Raw genomic sequence first — 16,197 nt, 5'->3', positions numbered from 1 at the left:
CACAATATATTACTATAATACTGATATACTAGTATTTAACTAGATATATCAATATATTACTGTAATACTGATATATTTAACTAGATATATCACAATGTATTACTGTAATACTGATATATCTAACTAGATATATTACAATATATTACTATAAAACTGATATATTTAACTAGATATATCACAATATATTACTATAATACTGATATATTTAACTAGATATATCACAATATATTACTATAATACTGATATATTTAACTAGATATATAACAATATATTACTATGATACTGATATATTTAACTAGATATATCACAATATATTACTATAATACTGATATATCTAACTAGATATATCACAATATATTACTATAATACTGATATATTTAACTAGATATATCACAATATATTACTATAATACTGATATATCTAACTAGATATATCACAATATATTACTATAATACTGATATATCTAACTAGATATATCACAATATATTACTATAATACTGATATATCTAACTAGATATATCACAATATATTACTATAATACTGATATATCTAACTAGATATATCACAATGTATTACTGTAATACTGATATATCTAACTAGATATATCACAATGTATTACTGTAATACTGATATATCTAACTAGATATATCACAATATATTACTATAATACTGATATATCTAACTAGATATATCACAATATATTACTATAATACTGATATATCTAACTAGATATATCACAATATATTACTATAATACTGATATATCTAACTAGATATATCACAATATATTACTATAATACTGATATATCTAACTAGATATATCACAATATATTACTATAATACTGATATATCTAACTAGATATATCACAATATATTACTATAATACTGATATATTTAACTAGATATATCACAATATATTACTTAACTATAATACTGATATATTTAACTAGATATACCACAATATATTACTATAATACTGATATATTTAACTAGATATATCACAATATATTACTGTAATACTGATATATCTAACTAGATATATCACAATATATTACTATAATACTGATATATTTAACAAGATATATCACAATATATTACTATAATACTGATATATTTAACTAGATATATCACAATATATTACTGTAATACTGATATATCTAACTAGATATATCACAATATATTACTATAATACTGATATATTTAACTAGATATATCACAATATATTACTGTAATACTGATATATCTAACTAGATATATCACAATATATTACTATAATACTGATATACTAGTATTTAACTAGATATATCACAATATATTACTATAATACTGATATATTTAACTAGATATATCACAATATATTACTGTAATACTGATATATTTAACTAGATATATCACAATGTATTACTGTAATATTGATATATCTAACTAGATATATTACAATATATTACTATAATACTGATATATTTAACTAGATATATCACAATATATTACTATAATACTGAATATATATTTAACTAGATATATCACAATATATTACTATAATACTGATATATTTAACTAGATATATAACAATATATTACTATAATACTGATATATTTAACTAGATATATCACTATATATTACAGTTTATAATACTGATATATTTAACTAGATATATCACAATATATTACTATAGTACTGATATATTTAACTAGATATATCACAATATATTAGCTCGCGCAGCGGCAGCGAAGCTGCCGAGTAGCGGCTCAATGACTAGTACGCATGCGCGTCGTATATATTATTCGAAGCTCTATTCGAAAAAATTTGGTGGTTCTCCCAATGATGCATTGCGGCGCGCAGTGACTACGCATGCGCCTTCCTATGTTCTAACAATAACTACTTTCCTATGTTTGTTGGTACAGTAACATTCCTAAATCATCGAGTTAAATTGAGAAATCGTGATGTTCGGCAACATGTCAACAAAAAACATTTGTCCAAAGACCAATGTACGTTGGTGGAGGGTCTATGATAAGTTGGCTGATTAACAATGAATGATATTGATCTAATGGCTATGATGGTTTTTGAAACCAACAACTGCATAGAGTGTTGACTTTCTTTACTTCTCGTCCATGTCAGAGAATTAGATGTCATTCAATAAAATATATTTGATTGTCAACACCCCTGGAAAATGACCCAAATCAAATGTATGAACACTAGCTGGTCCAGGCAGCCGGTCACAAATGAATCTACCCTGCGCGAGCTTATGGGCTTTGCCTAGTTATGATATTACTATAATACTGATATATTTAACTAGATATATCACAATATATTACTATAATACTGATATATTTAACTAGATATATCATATGTCATTAATCCCACACAATAATAATATATACATTACCTCTATATATGCAGAGTGCATTGGGAAGCTTGACGGTATGCATGCATAGTATCTATCATCCTTGAATCTACGAAATGCTGGTAGGTTATTTAAACCAATACAGTGTGAAAACTGTAAATGATGGCCTGGTTCTGCTTCATGTAATAGAAGTGTCATCATTTCATACTTTGGTCTGTAATAGAAAAAATGTAAAAGAATTTGACACAGTCTATGTGTTGCATTGCGTACATCAGTGATATGCAATATGGATCAGTGACATGCAATAATTCTATTGGCAAGATGTTGATCAACAAAAGATATGGAAGGTCACTGAGCAGTGTACACAGTAAGATACAATATGGAAGGTCACTGAGCAGTGTACATTTAAAGATATAATATGGAAGGTCACTGAGCAGTGTACACAGTAAAATACAATATGGAAGGTCACTGAGCAGTGTACATTTAAAGATACAATATGGAAGGTCACTGAGCAGTGTACACAGTAAGATACAATATGGAAGGTCACTGAGCAGTGTACACAGTAAGATACAATATGGAAGGTCACTGAGCAGTGTACATTTAAAGATATAATATGGAAGGTCACTGAGCAGTGTACACAGTAAAATACAATATGGAAGGGAATTAGGTGCGGAACTGTGTCTTTCCCTAGAAACTTTTCAAGCATGTCTGAGTTATGGCGTTGGACATGAAAAGTGCGCCATCAAAATCGCTGCCAGACAGCCATATCGGATTGTATCACGACGAAAATGGATATGCACATGTATGTCATAGAACACTGTCCTAATACCAACTTTGAATGAGATCTGTTCAAGCATGTCTGAGTTATGGCTTTGGACATGGAAAATTCGCAAATAAAATGGCTGCCAGGCAGCCATATTGGATCCTATCATGACAACAATGAATAATTTTATGCACATGTATGTCATAGAGCACTGTCTTTAATGGAGGGAGGGTCTTTAATGGAGGGAAGGTTTTAATGGTCGGAGGGTCTTTAATGGAGGGATGGTCTTAAAGTTTAATGTAGGGAGGTTAGTGAATGTAGGGGGTCTAACAGAGGGAGGGTCATTAATGGAGGGGTCTTTAATGGAAGGAAATTCTTTAATGGATGGAGGGTCTTTAATGGAGGGACGGTTTTTAATGGAGAGAGGGTCTTAATATGGAGGGAAGGGTCTTTAATGGAGGGAGAATCTTTAATGGAGGGATGGTCATTAATGGAGGGAGTGTCGTTAATGGAGGGGTCTTTTATGAAGGGATCGTTAATGGAGGGGTCTTTAATGAAGGGAGGAAAGGTACGTCTTTAATGAAGGGATGGTGTATGCATGTGGAAATTCAAACTGCTGTAAGGAGCATGACTTTGCGCTCATGTCTTTATAGCATTTTGCCCTGAAAAAGTATCACATGGCTCTCATATTTCATATACTCTTAATACATATGTAGTGATTGCAACTGAGTAGACTGATGTTAACTAAGTTTGGTAGTCAATATAGCAGGTTTATGATTGAACTTGGGCTAAATTTGTTTCAAATTGGTCTAGTAAAAATAGCCCAATGGGTTGTAGCACAATTGTACAGTTTTAGCACAACTGAACTGAAGGTTCAGTAGTGCTATAGGCATGGCAAAGTGTCTATCTGTCTGTGTGTGTGTATGTGTTTGTTTGTGCGTGTGTGTAAACTACCTAAAGTCAAAAACTGCTGGACCGATTGCTTTGATATTTGGTGGTCATGTTACTTCTGGTGTCTAGTTGGGAAATTGTTCAAATGAAAATGATTGCATCAGAGATGTGGGTTTTGGGTTAAAAAAATGTGATTTTTGGTCAAAAAACTTAAACTCCAAAACTACTGGGCAGATTGGCATGAAATTTGATGGGAACATTCTTAGATGTGAGTAAATTAAGATTTGTTAATGACATGATTCCCTTAGTAATATGCAAATTAGGGCTAAAAATGTGTCTTTTGGTCAAAAACCTATAATTCCAAAACAACTGAGCAGATTGGGCTGAAATTTCACAGGGATGCATCTGTGGGTGTATAGATGAAGAAATATTAAGCATATAATGATCTCATCAGTAATATGCCAATTAGGTGTAAAAATGTTCATTTTTGGTCAAAAATTTATATCTCAAAAAGTACTTGGTCAATGAGACTGAAACTTGGTGAGATGTTTCTAGAAGTGTTATTCTGCAGATTTTCTACAAATTATTCTGACACAATTGGCTCTAGCAACAATTACCACGCTCTTAGCAACAACCAAATGGCAGTATATTTTGGTCAAATATCAACATCATCTGGTAAGCAAATGAGTAAACATTCAAAACATGTATGAAAATACCCCTAGCAACCATGACCACGCCCATAGTAACAGGCAAACTGGTGTGTTTCACAAAGATAACCACAGGGATTCTTATACAAGTGAATAAACATACAAACCAGATTTAAACTGAATGCCTTCCGTAAGGAATTTCATGATTTATGCAAGAAATTTAGCTCTATATCTGTGATTCGTCAAATCCCAATGAAAGTTAGTTGTCCCAAATGTTGTTGAAATGCCCGCCACGCCTCCTATTCTCAGCACAGAAAAGCTTGCCATCCTCGACTTCACTCGGCTTTCGTGATCCCCTACATATCCGGGATATAAGAGTTTCCCCAAAATGAAACATTTATCTATAAGATCAATCTACTTACCTGATGCATAACAATTAGGCTATATTTGCATACCCATAACCCCACTAGGCAAGAATTCGCGATAGACGAGGTCGCCCTCTCACCGATACTACCAATACTAGCCACTTTTTATTTGCCAGCCCAACCTTAAATACAAGTGTATTTCCCAACAAGTGGGGAGGAGGGTGGGTACTGCATCAGGTAAGTAGATTGATCTTATAGAAAAATGTTTCCTCTTGGGGAAACTCTTATTCTATTGCAATCAATCAACTTACCTGATGCATAACAATTAGGCTATTAACAGAATACAAAGGTATCTGTGGAGGTGGGTAGTATATAATTATAAAGACAAAAGGAACTTTCACTCGCCATCTAGTTAAGTTCTTTTGCTTCTTGAGCTTAGGCTCGATAAACCAAAGGCAGCTTCATCCATGCCAACATCTTTCAGGTAATAGCTGATGAAAGTAGTTGGTGATGCCCAGAATGCAGCTTTCATGATGTCATCAGTGCTAACACCATTAAACAATGCCCAGGATGATGCTAACGCTCTAAGTATCATGTGCAGTAATCCTGTGTAACTGACGACTGGTACTGTCCTGGTTGTTATAGGCATAGAAAATAGTCCCTTTTATCCAGCGAGAGATAGAGCTTGGATGTGCTGGATTATGGGCATTAGATTTGTAAGCGAGAAACAACTGACTGTGATTACCTCTCAGTTTAGCAGTTGTCTTAATATAGCATTTTAATGCTCTGTAAGGACATAAGAACTTATCCTCAGAGTCTGATGAAAAGGCTGTGAGCTTTGGGACAAAGACAGCTGTGCCTGGGTGGTTTAAGGACTCATTCTTAGCCAGGAACTGCAGGTGAGGTATTAATCTGACCCCATTTGGTTCCCAGCGGATATGATTGGGATCAATGGATAAAGCATGCAACTCGCTTCGTCTACGACCTGTCACCACTGCTAGTAGAAAAACAGTCTTCCATGTCAGGAATTTAAGAGAGCATAAGTGAATAGGTTCAAAAGGGCTGCCCCTGAGGCTGTCTAAGACCAGGGGAAGGCGCCACGGAGGGAGAAGATGCCGTTTAATAGGCCTCTGAAAAAAGAAGCCCTTGATAAGAGCAGAAAATGCAGGGTGACTACCTATTTTGACACCCTGTATCTCTGGTAACACTGCTGAGAGTGCTGATAAATAAGAGCTTATAGTTCTGACTTGAAGAGATCTATCCTCAAAAAGGAAAACCAAGAAATCAGCAATCTGTCCTATACTTGGATTGCTGGGATTAACAGATTGTTTACGGCACCAACTATAAAAAGTCCTGATTTTGTTATCATAGGATTGTCTGGTGCTCTGTCTTCTAGCCCCACTTGCATATTTTGCAGCTTTTTGTGAAAGGCCCTTCTCAAGCCATCGTTGCTGGATAATTTCCACGCAACCAGTTACACTTGGATCTGGATGATAAACTGTCGATTTGGGTTGAGACAGAAGATCCTCCCTCTCTGGTAATCTGAGTGGTATGTCTATTAGGAGGTCTAGTAGTTTTGGAAACCATGACCTTCTGGGCCAATTTGGTGCAATCAAGATTACGTTGTTTCCTCTGAGCTTATCTTTTGAAGTGCTCAAGGAATTAGAGGTACTGGTGGGAAGGCATACCCGTATAGGTGCTTCCATGAAATTGATAGAGCGTCTACTGCTTCCGCTCTTGGGTCTGGGAGTGGAGCATAGAATACTGGTAGTTGAGTGTTTGCTACTGTAGCAAAAAGGTCTATGAGTGGTCTGCCCAGTCTCATGAAGACCTCCTTCACCACTGTTCTGTTCAAAGTCCACTCTGTAGGGATCATGCGGTTTCTGGATAGGGAATCTTCGATCAGATTCTTTTCCCCCGGAATATTAGCTGCTCTGAGGGTTATCCCCTTGCTCATGCACCAGTGACTCATTTCCACACTAGCATGCACAGTGATGGGGAATGAGTTCCCCACTGATGATTTATCTATGATACTACCGTTGCACTGTCGGATCGTATCAGTACCCTTTGTTGTAGTATGTGGTTTATAAAGGCCTTCAGGGCATTCCACACTGCCATTAGCTCCAACCAGTTTATGTGCTTTTGTTGTTGGAGTGAGGTCCATTTTCCTGATGCGATTAAGTCTCCATAGTGGGCCTCCCACCCCTGGACTGATGTGTCTGTTAACAGAGTGCTCTCTGGGGGTGGATGATATAAGGGAACTCCCTTAAAAAAGTTGTCTGGTACTACCCACCACCTGAGTGTGTCGATAAGTAATGGGTCCATTTGGATCAGTTTGTCTATCGGATGAACAATAGGACGCCATAGTGAGATGAGGTATAACTGAAGTGGTCTCATGTACAACCTGGCATGAGGGATCAGTTGAGTGCATGACGCCATCAAACCGAGTAATCGAAGAAACTCTACTGCCGGAAATTGGTTCCTTGTCAGAAAGGGTTCTATCAATGTTTTGAGACTTTGGAACCTTTCCTGTGTTGGCATTGCTATGCCTTTTACCAGATTCAGTGAAGCCCCTATGTAAATTAGGGTCTGGGAAGGTTGTAGGTCAGATTTTTCCCAGTTTGGGATCCAGCCCAACCGTACCGCTGTCTGTAGAACTATTTGACGGTCTCTCACCAATTGGTTTTGAGAAGACTGTCTTGTCAACCAGTCGTCTAAGTACATGTGAATGTGGATACTGCGACTGTGAAGGTATTCCCCTATTACTGCTGTTACCTTGGTAAAGACTCGAGGGGATGATGGCAGGCCAAAAGGAAGGCACCTGAATTGGCCATCTTTTACAGTGAGAAGGCCCAGTCGTTGACTTTTAAATTGTCATGAACTGACTGAATGGTTTCCATCTTGAAATGTTCCTTTTGTATGAAACCATTGAGAGGTCGGAGGTTGATAATCATTCTCCATCCTCCTGTCTTTTTTGGGACAAGGAAGACGGTACTGTAGAAACCTGGAGACCTCAGTGGAAAGGGAACTTGTGTAATAAGTTACGGGTGGTCTGCTTGTAAACTCTAGATGGTAACCCGAGGCTATCACACTCAATACCCACTTGTTTTGGGTGATTGACTGCCAGTGAGTGTAAAAGTGGGCCAACCTGCCCCCTACAGGAATGTGAGGAAGGGGGAGTAACCGTGAGTACTCCCTCCCCTCCCTTTTGAGAAGGGTAGTTGTCTACATCATTGCTGGTCCTTTTTCCCACGAAAGGGCAGCCAGCATTTAGACTGATTTGAGTTGAACTGCTTGTTCTGTCCTCTGTTGTCAGTCTTACTATTATTATAGTGAACTCGTCGAAGCTTTTGGGGTTGGTTACCCTTGGGCTTGGACGGCACTGTTTGCGTTTGTTTGTACCAGTGTTCATGGTTCGTTCAGAAATCTCTCACATCACGCACAGATTCTGCTTCTTGATGTAGAATCTGAGAAAATTGACCATTAAAAAACTTATCATCACGTATAGGAAGCTTGACTAAGCATTGTCTTGTAACAGGAGTGGGAAAAGATATCTGGTCTAAAAATATCTCCCGTCTATATAGTGTGAGTAGCCAGTGCAGTAGCCCGGCTATTTTGATCTGCAGCTGACATAATGATAATGGCGTGAGTTAAAAAATCGACACTGCCTTGTAGTGCTTCATCAGAAATACCAGAGCCTGCTGTCATTGCTTTGTTAATAAAAGCCGTCATGATAAGAGAATGTGACAAACAGCGTAATTGTACACGAAGTGCTCCGTCTAGTGCTGTTATACCTGTCTCTGCTTTGTCTGCAACCTTCTTAGCTGAAGCATTGAATATCTGATCAGACTTTATTTTAGTGTGAATCAATGGTTCCACACTGGGAGATCTAGAGAACTCATCAAAGTCTTTATCCAACAATCTGAAAACACTGTCAGTAGACTTTCTGTATCTAGGGATATGAGGTAATCGTTTCTCCATACTCTGCCACGTTTTAACCAACTCACCTTCAATAGGCAGTCTTGGAGGCAATTGTGACTTGTCCTCAACTGTATTGACATTGGAGGGACGAACAGTACTGTCCTCCTTAGAAGTCTCACAGCCTAGTTCTGTGAAAATGAGGTTTAAAATATTTGTCAATTTCCCTGCAGAGCCATCATGCTCGGAAACACTGTGAACAGTTGAAACTGACTCGCTGTCCGAAATAGACTGATCCTCAGGAGCCTCTATAGTGTGAGGGATCCCCATTTAGGACGTCTAAAAGGTAACTCCTGCTGTGGGAGGTTTGTGGTCTCATCAAACTCATTCCCAGCATAGAGAGATACCCCATCGGATCTATCAAAACGTTCAGCTAAACTAGGATTGACACCCATCTCGGGAACCATAGTGGGCCGAGTACCAATGTTACCATCTGTTTCATTCGAAGTAGGGACTGTGCTATTACTCTGAGCTACAGCACCCTCACTTGGTAGATTCTGAGCAAATTTTCCTAACAAATTTACGAATTGATTTGCCATTTTGAAAAATTATCGAAACGTTCATTAAGAATAGTATCTAAGTCGCGCCTGGACAAATGCTTGAATGACTTGGCACTCTTACCTTTCGAGGAGGACTTACTCGTATTTATACCGGCCCTCGACTTACTACGGGTTGTCACTGGCTTCGGCACGGGTTGTTGTGGAGTCGTGCCGACGCATGCTTCACATACCTCATGTCCACAGTTAGGGTCCATCTTTTTTGTAGCATTGAGTACATAAAATGGGGTCCCCAGACATCTCCGTTGTAGAACTTTCTTCCATTTTCGTAGAATTCAAAAAGAAAGCAGACTGGAAAAGCGAGAACGGTAGTTCCGGTTATGTTTTGAGATACCGGAAGTTCAGACCGATAGCATGCTACGCTAACGTACGTCAGGAAATTTTACGTTACTACGCTAATAAATGTCTCTGAAACTACAAAAGAACCTCAAAGAGAAAAATTGTCCCACAAAGGGACAGGAAAGAACGGAAATACCTGCAAGGGTAGCGCCGTTAAATGTTTGAAGAACTTTATCGGAGTACGAGTGTAGCAATGCATATGCAACGCTAGGCAAATAAGAACTGGCTAGTATTGGTAGTATCGGCGAGAGGGCGGCCTCGTCTATCGCGAGACCAAAAATTCTTGCCTAGTGGGGTTATGAGTATGCAAATATAGCCTAATTGTTATGCATCAGGTAAGTTGATTGATTGCAATAGAATGGCATGTGCGTGTTGAACTTCCTTCTGTCCCAACACGAGTTTACACATTCCTTTAATCAAGTTACGGGAAAATTGTCAAGATTTTGTTGAGTGGCACGCCCTCACTGTACACTATTACATGTATATCATGTATATAGAGGTCAATGTATAGGTCACCATTATTGATACATTGTCGCAAAATTTTCTTCGCAGGCTAGACGAGGCTTGGTCTATTTTCCATATTTTGACCACACACATGATTTGGGTATAAATTATAGATTATTACACTTGATAAATATGTGAGAGTGTATTATCCTGAGATACAGAGCTAGATAAATGATTATGTACAAGCCTTGCAACAAACAGCGGTAGCTTGTTATCGAGAGAAATCGGAAAAGAACACGGTAAAAAGGAGACGGTTCGCAGTCAATATAATAATACTTCCTAAACTTCTAATAGAAAATCTAAAAAGACACGATTTCTCTTTATTCATCTGCACATTAGTGTGTGAAATTTGAAAATGATAAGTCCATATTTGACGAAATTGAAACGATAAACATTTCACCTGATTGTGAACTCAGCGCTCATTGTAAACCTATTTTAAGGCCAAGAAAAAAAATTGTTTTCTGGTGAGTTTGAATCACTTAAATACCCTGCCTCGGTCTTCTTTTTTCTCGTGTTTGTCCAGCCAATGCAGAGTGCAGATCCAAGGAAAACACAAAATAAGGTTGGCATGTACGAAACCCCTGAAAACAGACTCTTTCTCAGTGTAGAGCATGAGTATAAAGTTGGCGTCAGATTCAGATTCAGGTAGCATCATATTGAGCGTCAGATAGCCTCAGATCAGAATACACCCGGCAGCAGTGAAGCAGAATCCTTCCCTGTAGTCTCAACGGTATTATTTCAGGTTTGAGTCCGTCGGGTGTCTTCGGATCAGAGACCATCTGACGCTCAATATAACGTTCATAAGATAATGCTACCTGAATCTGTATCTGAATCCGACGCCAACTTTATACTCGTTCGATCGATTAATTACGCAAATTGGTCATTAATATTCATCAGATTATTTCAAAACCTAATCAGTTCTGGCCATTACCCTACGGAACATGTCTATGAAATTTTGTTTGAAATGATGCAGCCGTTTTTTGGAAATCGTGACACACACACACACACACAACACACACAGACTTCATCGGTATATTATAACCTTCCTTACGGAAGGTAAAAATAGCGCCAATGGCGTTGTAGCACAACTGTACAGTTTTAAAAAATGTTTTCCGTTATGCTGATCCATGCTAGGTATAGGTGTTCATTTGCTGAATGATTATCCATACATTCATTTGTCTATTTATCACTGTTAATGTTATCTTTGCAATATATGTGATCATTTGGCTTTTGCTATGAGCGTGGTCTTGTTGCCTAGCAAATTTACATACATTTTTTGAAATTTTGCTCAATTGTCTATTAATCCCTGTTATCTTTGTGAAATACTCGACCTTTGGCTGTTGCTATGGGCGTGGTCATGGTTGCTAGGGATATTTGCATACAGCCCCAGATGCATCCCCATTAAATTTCAGCCCAATCTGCTCAGTAGTTTTGGAATTAAAGATTTTTGACCAAAAAAGACACATTTTTAGCCCTAATTTGTATATCACTGATGGAATCATCATGTTGTGAACAATTCTTAATCTAAACACTCCGAACAATGTTTCCACCAAATTTCAGACTGATCTGCCCAGCAATTTTGGGGTTTAAGTTTTTTGACCAAAAATAACATTTTTTGACCCAAATCACACACCGGTGGTAGGATCATTTTGATTTTAACAATTTCCCAACTAAGCACCCATGGTAATATACCCATCAATATCATGATGGTAATCGGTACATGCAGGAAATTTAACCTGCCAAACACAGTATGATCATGGAGGTCTTGATATGACCATAAAATGTGTGACTTCTTATTCTTTGTACAAACTGTTTTTTTGAATGCCTAAAAATGTGTGTCTAAGATTAAATTCAGCTGTGCTAAAAACAGGCCTAGGTTGCCAAGCAACCTTAAACAGATGTCAATCTTTATACCATTGACACTGACATTTGAAGTAGCCCATAAAAGATTTAATGTTTCAGTACATCAACAAAACAAGAATTTTTCATTTCCAGGCTGAAGTCAAATCATTTTGTAATACAACAAATCACATTTTGAAATGTAAAATGCACATTTCTGATGTGATCATTTTCATTTGAACAATTTCCCAACTAGACACCCAAGGTAATCGACCCACCAAATATCATGGCAATTGGTTCAGCAGTTTTTGACTTTAAGATGTTTACACACACACACACACACACAGACGCTGGGCGATGCCTATAGCACTACTGAACCTCTGTTCAGTTGTGCTAAAAACTGACACCGACACATAGTATTTAGTATCGAGTCCTCCTACATCATATTAGAAAAAGTGTGGTACCTATCAATACAGAGGAGGATGTATGTCAAGAATTGATCTGTTATAATTCCAACATACCGGTAGGTATTAATGACCAACCAATTTTGTGGAAGACCTTTATTTTAAAAGGTGTTGTTTTTGTTAATGATCTTCTTGATATTAAATGTAACTTGTTTTCTTTTGCTGACCTTACTAGAATTTATGGTTATATTTGTACTAACCATGAATACAATCAGCTTTTATCTGCTATACCCCTATCTTGGAAAAGGTTACTAGCTAAGGATGATTTTTCAAAAGCTACAAGTTTGTAGACCCAAGTTTCGAAACATAAAGTCTTTGTCCGATAAGAAAATTAACAGAGATATGTACAATTATTTTTTAAATATTTTAGCACCCTCTGATATTCCCTTACGGTATTGGCATGATATTTTTGACGTTACAATATCCCTGCCTAATTTGCTTGTTCTCCCTCTTAAAGTTACAATTAATGTAAAGTTGAGGTTTTCTCAGTACAAATTAATTATGAAGATCTTACCTACAAATTATTGTGTACTTGGGGGGTTGTAGAATCACCATTATGTTCTATTTGTGATGAGGTTGTAGAGGATTACTTTCATCTTTTTGGGGATTGTACTTTTATTAGCCAGTTTTGGGACTCTGTTAAACAGTGGTATTTTTCAATAACACATTACTCATTTGCCTCTGAATGCACTTGTTTGTACACTAGGCATTTTGGAAGATGTTACTTTACTTGATACCTTTATATTTCTCATGGTACACTATTTTATTTTCAAATGCAAATACATTAATACAATCCCACGAATTGAAGCTCTCAAGACATCTCTGAAATATACATACAAGATTGAGGAAAAATTTGCTATTTCAAAAGACAGGAGGGACTTACATTTAGAAAGTGGGGGGTTTTTGTAGAATATTTTGAGATGTAGGATTCTGTTATTGCTTTTCTCCATCTTGGCTTTTTCCTTATCTGTTGTGTATCTGTCATATCTAAAACTAAAAAAAATAATTAAAAAAAAAAATGTTCTTTGCACTAGTCTCCATATCTGTCACGTTTCCGTTATAATTATTCAAACAAAGAGTTAAAGCCACCATGTAAAACTTTAGGTGACTGTCAAGGTTTCCATTGCTGGATTACAGGAAGACGAAATGGGCTTTTGCCATTGCTATGCATATTCTATGTGAATAATCGTTTATGTGCCGGTTGATACCTATCACAGAGACACATATTCAACCTAAACACATTAAATCGTTAACATGATACACGAACCCATCACATAGTACCTGTATGGTATCTCAATAAATGTTAGTCATAGTCTTGATGTAACATCTTACATAAAGGGTTGTAACTTTCTTTGTATCAGTCTCCAGGTCTGTCATCATATATTTCCCTTTTCGTTAGAGTCTAACATAGAGGTTGATATATGGAAACCTTACATTATTTGCAGATTAAGTTAAAGCTGTCCTGAAAAAACATTATGTGACTCTCCAGGTTTCCATTGCTGAATTAACTACAGGAAGACGAACAGTGATATTGGATATTGGATCAAAACACGGCCGTTACCATGGTAATCCTACAAGAGTTGCAGTAAATGGCACAAACCATACACAATAATGGTTGATCATAACAAGGACAATTATCTTGCAATTTTATCTTCAGAGCCACATTACATGTAGATATCAGAAATATGACAGATGGATATACAACAATATCGTACAATTCAACAGCAGGTGTCAAATAGATTAACAGATATACTTATTTTTATCTAGTGTGAAACATTACAAACTAAAACGATAACATATTACTTCAATTTACACATGAGTGTTGACAGGAATAACAGACAGAATTCTTGGCGTAGCCATGGTAGCGAAGGGTGTTTTATTGACTGTAATTTTAATACACTATACAATGTCTGCAAATTTGGGCATGCAGTGATATATTTTGCTCAACGATTTAAACCCCTCTTCCCCCGGCCCCCACATTCACACAAAGTACGAAAATATGAAATAAATAAAACATGCGTTTTCAATATCGAGATCACATAGATGTAACTTATTTATCCACATACAACCTTGGTGTGTTCTCCAAGCCATCCTACAGCTATCAATTCAATATTGCACTGCAATTTGCATATCACTGATGGGATCATCATGTCGTCAACAATTCTTAATCTAAACATCCTTAAGACTGTTCCAACAAAATTTCAGACCGATCTGGCCAGTAGTTTTTGAGTTTATGTTTTTTGACCAAAAAATCACATTTTTTGACCCAAATCACACACCGGTCATTTTGATTTGAACAATTTCCCAACTAGACACCCAAGGTAATATACCCACCAAATATCATGACAATTGGTCCAGCGGTTTTTGACATTAAGTTCTTTACACACACACACTTTGCCATACCTATAACGCTACTGAACCTTACCAGTTCAGTTGTGCTAAAAATACCGTGCGTGGCTTTTTTGTTGACTATTTTGCTATAAAACATTATGAGTTTTTATTTTCACGAACATCATAAACTCTGAGGATTATTTGTCATGAAATTTAACTGAAAACAGAAGACATAGTTTGATGTAATTTATATTCAACAGTTATTACAGTGTTGTGACGTATGTTGACATAGTTCGATGTAATTTATATTCAACAGTTATTTCAGTGTTGTGACGTATGTTGACATAGTTTGATGTAATTTATATTCAACAGTTATTACAGTGTTGTGACGTATGTTGACATAGTTCGATGTAATTTATATTCAACAGTTATTACAGTGTTGTGACGTATGTTGACATAGTTTGATGTAATTTATATTCAACAGTTATTTCAGTGTTGTGACGTATGTTGACATAGTTTGATGTAATTTATATTCAACAGTTATTACAGTGTTGCGACGTATGTTGACATAGTTTGATGTAATTTATATTTAACAGTTATTACAGTGTTGTGACGTATGTTGACATAGTTTGATGTAATTTATATTCAACAGTTATTTCAGTGTTGTGACGTATGTTGACATAGTTTGATGTAATTTATATTTAACAGTTATTACAGTGTTGTGACATATGTTGACATAGTTTGATGTAATTTATATTCAACAGTTATTTCAGTGTTGTGACGTATGTTGACATAGTTCGCTGTAATTTATATTTAACAGTTATTAGTGTTGTGACGTACGTTGACATAGTTCGATGTAATTTATATTCAACAGTTATTACAGTGTTGTGACGTATGTTGACATAGTTCGCTGTAATTTATATTTAACAGTTATTACAGTGTTGTGACGTATGTTGACATAGTTTCACTGTAATTTATATTTAACAGTTATTACAGTGTTGTGACGTATGTTGACATAGTTTCACTGTAATTTATATTCAACGGTTATTTCAGTGTTGTGACGTATGTTGACATAGTTTGATGTAATTTATATTTAACAGTTATTACAGTGTTGTGACGTACGTTGACATAGTTCGATGTAATTTATATTCAACAGTTATTACAGTGTTGTGACGT

The 16,197-nt window shown here is 36.4% G+C and overlaps 1 protein-coding gene across 7 annotated transcripts in view; it reads right to left on the bottom strand.

Annotated features, from left to right (window-relative positions):
* LOC144448352 (uncharacterized) overlaps positions 1 to 16,197 on the bottom strand; it is a 121,520-nt gene that overhangs the window by 24,273 nt on the left and 81,050 nt on the right. For all 7 annotated transcript variants that reach the window (XM_078138561.1, XM_078138563.1, XM_078138562.1 and 4 more), the window contains one exon: positions 2,386 to 2,557. In XM_078138561.1, the coding sequence (XP_077994687.1) occupies positions 2,386 to 2,557 (172 nt within the window). The remainder of the gene's footprint in view (positions 1 to 2,385; positions 2,558 to 16,197) is intronic.

Source organism: Glandiceps talaboti, chromosome 17 (assembly GCF_964340395.1).
Source record: "Glandiceps talaboti chromosome 17, keGlaTala1.1, whole genome shotgun sequence".
NCBI lineage: Eukaryota > Metazoa > Hemichordata > Enteropneusta > Spengelidae > Glandiceps > Glandiceps talaboti.
The sequence above is the reverse complement of the archived record's forward strand: the minus strand, read 5'-3'. Positions and strand labels throughout refer to the sequence as shown.